We start from the raw sequence: 7,345 nt of genomic DNA, 5'->3' as shown, positions 1-7,345 counted from the left end.
TTTAATTTAAATTATTTATCTAATACATATATAATATTTAAATATGAATTTCTATTATAATAATGTATTAAAACTATTAAAATTAAGGGCAATTTACATAAATAAATTTTTTGCCCTTTAAATTTACGCAATTGCATTCTTTCAAATAAGAAGACGCAAATACATTGTTTCATATATCTATAGAAACTGCTACTAGCAGTAGCAGTTTACGGGAAACACATAATCCGCTATAGCTAGTCGCGGATTACATGTAAATGGGGGAACACAAAAACCGCTAGAGGCTGCCGCGGTTTCTGTTCAAATTGGGTTGTGCATAAACCGCTACTGGCAGTAGCGGTTTATGTGTATTGGGACATGTGCGTAAACCGCTGGAGGCAGCAGTGGTTTACGTTGAGTATGTGTGAGCGTGGCTGCCTATATAAACTCCTCAAAGGCTAAAGGTGGAGGAAGAGTGTTATTTCTCACAAATGGATGGTGAGGAAAGTTTTGTGGCTCTAGTCCACTGCTCAGGAAAAATTCAAAAGAGCAAAAGGCATGGTGTAAAATTTACGGATAGAGAATCGTTTAGTATTTTTATCCGGTCTTCGAGTACGTTGGCAGAGATTAAGCTCAGCATATTACAGAAGCTCGGTGCTTGTGGGACGAAGTGGGTAAAAAAGTTGTTTTACAAGATTCTCATTGCCGTTGTGTCAGCTGGTGTGAGATATGAGACCTTTGTGATAGGGCCCGATGAAGACCTACAGGTCTTGTTTCACTGCAGGCATAGTTTTTCGGAGGTGATGAGAATACCGGAGCTGCTTGCGAAGTTGGAATATGGTGTCGACAGCCCCGGGGCATCGACACCGAATCCTCAGTCAACGACGGTGGGTGGTGCCTCGACATCGATGCATGTGGTAGCAGCGGTAGTTCTGAATCCTGATCCTCAACGTGTTGCGGCTGTTCATGCTGGTGTGCCTCCTGTTGTGCCTGATTTTGAATTTGAGGCCGGACCGGATCGAGTTGAGAATGCGATGCGGGACGATGATTCGGATGACAAGCCGGTCGCAATTGGTGGGGACAGTGATGATGATATTCCGAGCGGTACACCTACACCTCATGGAGGTTCCGGTTATGGCACACAACAGTATCCTCCGCACCTGTCATCGTTGAACTTGGAAGCTATCGGCCAACACCAGAATGTAGAGGCAACCTTTGTGGTCCAGGGTATGCATGATGCGAATCCTTTAATGGAATTTCAGATTGGTCAATCGTTCCAGAGTAAGGAGGAAGTTGTGCTGAGTGTAAAAGATTACAGCGTTCGGCGTGGAGTTGAGTACAAAGTTATGCAATCATACCATCTGAAATACCAAGGAATATGCAAGGAGTTTGGTAACGGGTGCGCGTGGTTGATTCGTATCACACTGCAAAAACGGAAGAGCACATGGGAGGTTAGGAGGTGCAATGGACCACACACGTGTATGGCCACATCAATATCGAGCGACCACAAACAGTTTGATTATCATGTCATATGTGTGAGGATCTTTCCATTGGTTAGAGTTGATGCGTCGGTTACGATTAAGGTGCTGCAAGAGGCAACATGTGGTTTCAGGCCTAGTTATAGGAAGGTGTGGTTGGCGAAGCAGAAGGCTGTAGCACAGATCTATGGCGACTGGGAGGAGTCCTGTGGTGATCTGCCCGCTAGATCCTTGGGGTCACATCTACCATGGACGGTTCCGTTGCTCTGCTGAAGACCTCCCCGGTTAGAGTGGGTGATCGGGTTGATGAATCTAGAGTCTACTTTCATCACATGTTCTGGACATTCCCTCCATGTATTGAGGCATTCCAACAATGTAAGCCGCTTGTCAGTATCGACAGAACACACCTGTATGGCAAGTATGGAGGGACGTTGTTGTTGGCGATTGCTCAAGATAGAAACTCGAATATATTGTCTGTTGCGTTTGCACTTGTGGAGGGGGAAAATGCAGAGTCTTGGGCATACTTTCTATCCAACCTTAGAAGACATGTTACTCCACAGGAAGGTATTCTCGTGATTTCTGATAGACATAACGGCATCAAGGCTGCACTGGAGGCACTAAATAGTCGTTGGCGACCTCCCCGTGCTTATCGGGCATTCTGTATTCGGCATGTTGCTGCAAATTTCGCCCTTACCTTCAAGGGGCAAGATGCAAGGTGGTGGCTGGTAAATGCCGCTTATGCGAAGATGGAAGCAGAATTTGACTATTGGTTTGATATAATGAGGACAGAGAACCTGGCCATGTGTGATTGGGCAAACAGGATGGAGTATGAGAGGTGGACACAGAACAAGGATGGGGGAGACGATATGGTCACATGACGACCAACATATATGAGTGCGTGAACTCTGTTTTGACGGGCACAAGAAATCTACCGATGACGTCCTTGGTGAAGTCAACCTATCTACGGCTAGCTGAGTTGTTTGTTATCTGGGGGCAGACGGCAGAGGCACAGTTAGGGTATGGGCACCAGTTTTTCCAGGCACTTGTTAAGGCCATTGAGCGGAACTTGAGGGATTCGAGGTGCTTCACGGTGACCCTGTTCGACAGGCATCAAGCTGAGTATACCGTGGCAGAGACTACCCCCACAGGCAAATTCTCGTTGGGTAGCTACCGACTTTCCCTAAGGGATCGCACATGCGACTGTGAATACTTCCAGGCACTGCACTACCCCTGTTGCCATGCCATCGCATGCTGTGCGCAGTCACGACTAGATTGGACCACTTACGTCGATGAAGTCTACAGCATGTCTGAGGTATTCAAGGTCTACCAGATGTCCTTTGCACCTTGTATTCCAGAGGGGCTTTGGCCCCCATATGACGGTCCAACTGTCATCCCCGACCCCAACATGAGACGGGCAAGAGAAGGACGACCACGGTCCACCCGCATCCGCAACAACATGGACGAAGCTGACACTAGTCGACCGAAGCAGTGTGGCCTGTGCAGGCAGCCCGTCACACCCGAAGGGGTTGCCCTCAGCGAGGTTCAACCAGCGAGATATAGGTTTAGATGGTTTAGTGACTTTGTATTAGGTTATGTGCCAGTTTAATTGTTATCAGTTTAGTGTTGGTCCTTATTATCATGTAATAGTTACCTTTAATTCAAGTAGTTCATTATCACTTTGCTATTTTGTATTAATGTACTCGGGTCTAAATCAATTCGACGAATCAAAGAAAATCGACTTCCATTATACAAATTTTCATATAGTCATCAATATAAATATAACATTAGCCATATAGAAGTAAATGAAGATCCCATCATACAGTCATCCATAATATGTAAACATAAAATCACTAACAAGTAGCTAAATCACATATGCAAAATAAAAATACAACACAACAGACTAATCATCACCATCATCCTGGGCGGAGGCATCAAAAGGACCAAGCAGATGAGATCCCGTCCCACATCGAGGAGGATGCCTCACTCTAGTCGGTCGGGCCGCCTCCTGTGCAGTGTCATCAACTGGACGATCTAATCCAAATGCAGACTGGGGCGTCCCTTCCATGGTGAACCAAGTATCCAACGGGCTACCTGCAGGCTCATTAAGGTCCACCACATACTATCTCTGGTAGTCCGGTGGCTGGAACTCCGGTGTCTGGGCCTGCATCTCTGTCATATGTGGGTGGTAAGCTGGGGTATCCAACTGCATATCCGGCATCCGCCAGGTTGGTCACATTTTTGTTCGCAACTCGACACATGCATCGATACAACCACGCCAAAGCGGCCGACCCCCAGCTATACCTCCCCATGTCATCAAGATTCACCACAAATGGCAACCACCGTATATGTACCCGGTTCACACTCTTGGCTCCAAATAACTGAGTGGATAACAACATCATGATGTAGGCACGTGTGTAAATGCCAACAGTGTCCTCGGTCGCATCTGCTGGTAACACCCTAAACCTCTTGTGGAACCATGTAAAGTGGACTGTCATCTGCTTGACCTTATTCGGTGGTGGCAGCTCAACGAATAGATCCTGAAACTACTCCCAAGCTAGTCGGCCACCCTCCATGAATTTCTCAAACTCACCAAGGCAATCACTCACGGCCTCTCCATCGATAGGCAACCCTAACTGAAACGCCACATCTTGCAATGTCATTGTGCACTCTCCGAAAGGCATATGAAAGGTGTGCGTCTCAGGACACTACCTCTCAACGAACGCACTGACCAAGGGCTCGTCCAACCAGAACCAGTGGCTGTTTAACCTGGCCAAGTGGTACAATCCAGCCCTCTCTAAATACGGGATGATCCATTCATGCATGGGCATATTTTGTTGCCATCTCACACTGTAGATATACCTAGTTGGCTGCACACAACATGAAAGATATACACGAAACAATTAAATTATACTATCCACAACGAATCTCCCTATCTAATAATAACAAATCGCTTAAACCATCGACGAACAAGAAAACAATAAAACAATTAAATTATTAACCTATTAGTCAATCGTCAAATCAAATTAAAACTTCATATTATAAAAAATATAATATAATAATAAATATAATAAATAACATTCAAACTTTAGAAGATCCAAATCCAAACATAATACAATAGTAAACATAACATAACACTAAATATAATAAATAACAGCCACAATTATAAAAATATAATAATAGAGAATATAATACTTCATATCATAAAAATATAATAACCAAAATAAAATAAATAACAAGCACAATTATAAAATTTTGTCAAGTTAAAACAAAAAAATTAAAAAGAAAATAATTGTAAAAAATAAAAAAGGATAAATAATAAAAAAGGGACTCATATGAGCATAAACAATAAGAATTCCAAAAAAAAAAAAATCAATAACACAAAGAATAAGATTGATAAAAAGAGAAATAAATTCAGTTAATTAATCATATTTGAAAATTAAGGAAACAAAAATCGCTACCCAAATCGATTCGTATGTACAACTCTACTACATTCTACATCCTAACATGCAAAGCCTAATTTCAAACTATAAGGATTAAACTATAAATTCTAGTTCCTCTACCTTACATACCATTTTTCCAATTAACAAATGCTAATGCTAAAGAAAAAATATAACTGACCTCGTCACCAATGGCACCGATAATATGGGCAACACCGTTCAGTCGGTATAAGATCTATTCGTTTGTCGTGATATCCAACTGGAGGTCGGCACTCGGATACCTCGGACCCGCTCTCAAGTTGCTCTGACCTCTAGAATTTCCTCTCTAAACAACCTCAAAATGACTCGAAATGATGAGTAATCTGCGGCTGCCTTCCACGGTTTATATAGGCATGCACTCTACACATAAACTGTTGTTGTTTCTAGCGGTTTACGCACGTGTCCCAATACACATAAACCGCTACTGCCAGTAGCGGTTTATGACCAAGCATCAATAAACAGAAACCGCAACAGCCTCTAGCAGTTTCTGTGTTTTCCCATTTACATGTAATCCGCGGTTGGCTATAGCGGATTATGTGTTTTCTGTAAACCGCTACTGCCATTAGCAGTTTCTATAAATATATGAAATTGCGTCTTCATGTTTGAAAGAATACAATTGCGTAAATTTGAAGGACAAACAATTTATTTATGTAAATTGTCCTAAAATTAAATTGATATTGATAATTATTAATAATAATAGAACTATTAGTAATATTGTAAATATACAAAAAAAATAACATTTTCCTTGTTTTCTTGCTTGTAATGGATGAAAAATTTTTTTGATGAGACCCACACCAAAAATTTCCTTCCTTTCTATTTTCTTTATCAACCAAACAAAGGAAAATAAAATTTTTCACTCATTTTCCTTCCATCATTTTTCTTTCCTCTTATTTTTCCTTAAATCAAACATAGTATAAATGAACTTAAAAATTTTACTCTCGAAAAACAAATAAATATCTACAAATTCACCTATCAATATTGTTCAAATATAAATATTTGATGAGATAAAATCTTAATATAAATATTTCAATTTAATCTTAAACTTTATGTATTGCAACCGACGAATAATTTTTCTATTTTAAAAGCATACAAAATATATACAATATCAAAAATATTATGTACATATAAAAAATTAATCACTATACATATATATATATATAGTTTATTAACTCATTTTTAACATAGCTAATTTTTTGTGAATATGTAACAGTTATAAAACATATATAAATATATGTAATTTGTAACAACTAACTTAGTATCTAATTTATAATATTTATAAAATATGTTCTGGGAAAAGAAAACTTCTGTTAATCTTTGAATTGTTTAGTTGTGCTTCTAAAAACCAGTTAGAGCAGAATAGAAAATAAAAGGTTTCTTTTAATTAATATGAGCAACAAGCAAACAAACTAAATAAAAAAATGAAAAATGACCTCTAACTCTTTTTTCAAAACAAGTGCATCAAAAAAACATTTCTGTTATAAAATAACTAAATAAGAAAGATAAAATAAAGAAATATAAATGAAAGACGCTAGTATTAATATTCACTAATATTAATATCATCCTACCGTAATAACTATGATTTATATATTAATACTATATTTGTAATATGAAGAGAAAGAAAAGCTTCGTAGAGAGAGAGGAAAAATGCTTTTATTGATGTGTGTATTTGCCTGAGGCTTAGAGTCCTATTTATATGCATACAGGAAGGTAACTTTTTCAACCTTATTAAATATATTCTCTCTTGAGAATGTGAGCTTCACATGGGAATGGGCATCCACGTCCCATTCTTATCACAACACTCCCCCTTAGATGCTCATTTAGGATAATTGCCTCGTTAAAACTTTACTAAAGAAAAACCCAGTGGGAAAAAAAAAAAACCTTAGTGAAGGAAAAAGAGTACAATAATATCCTTTGTGACGGGGACTGCCTCATTAAAAACCTTGTCAAGAAAAACCCAATGGGAAAAAACCTGACCAAGGGAAAAAGAGTACAGTCTCCCCCTCATGCCGACATCATTTAATGTCTCGAAATCGGCGCATCCCAATCTCATGTACCAATCTTTCAAAGGAGGATTTTGAGAGTGACTTTGTAAATAAATCTGCCAGATTATCACTTGAGCGGATCTGTTGGATATCAATTGTCCCTTGATTTTGAAGATAATGAGCGAAGAAGAATTTGAGAGAAATATGCTTTGTTCTATCACCTTTGATGTATCCGCCTTTAAGTTGAGCAATGCATGCTGTATTATCTTCAAACAGGACAGTTGGAGCTATCTTATGATCAATCAGTCCACATGATGACAGAATAGATTGAATCAGACTCTTCAGCCAAAAACACTCGCGACTAGCTTCATGAATCGCCAGTATTTCAGCATGAGTAGAGGATGTTGCAGCAATCGTCTGTTTTGTGGACCTC

The 7,345-nt window shown here is 39.7% G+C and overlaps 1 protein-coding gene across 1 annotated transcript; it reads left to right on the top strand.

Moving 5' to 3' along the window:
* On the top strand, nt 468-1,727 carry LOC107614821. Its single transcript, XM_016316953.1, has one exon. The coding sequence runs from the start codon at nt 468-470 to the stop codon at nt 1,725-1,727; it is 1,260 nt and encodes a 419-aa protein (XP_016172439.1).

The sequence above is a fragment of the Arachis ipaensis genome, chromosome B09 (genome assembly GCF_000816755.2).
Source record: "Arachis ipaensis cultivar K30076 chromosome B09, Araip1.1, whole genome shotgun sequence".
In the NCBI taxonomy this organism is placed as follows: domain Eukaryota; kingdom Viridiplantae; phylum Streptophyta; class Magnoliopsida; order Fabales; family Fabaceae; genus Arachis; species Arachis ipaensis.
The sequence above is the reverse complement of the archived record's forward strand: the minus strand, read 5'-3'. Positions and strand labels throughout refer to the sequence as shown.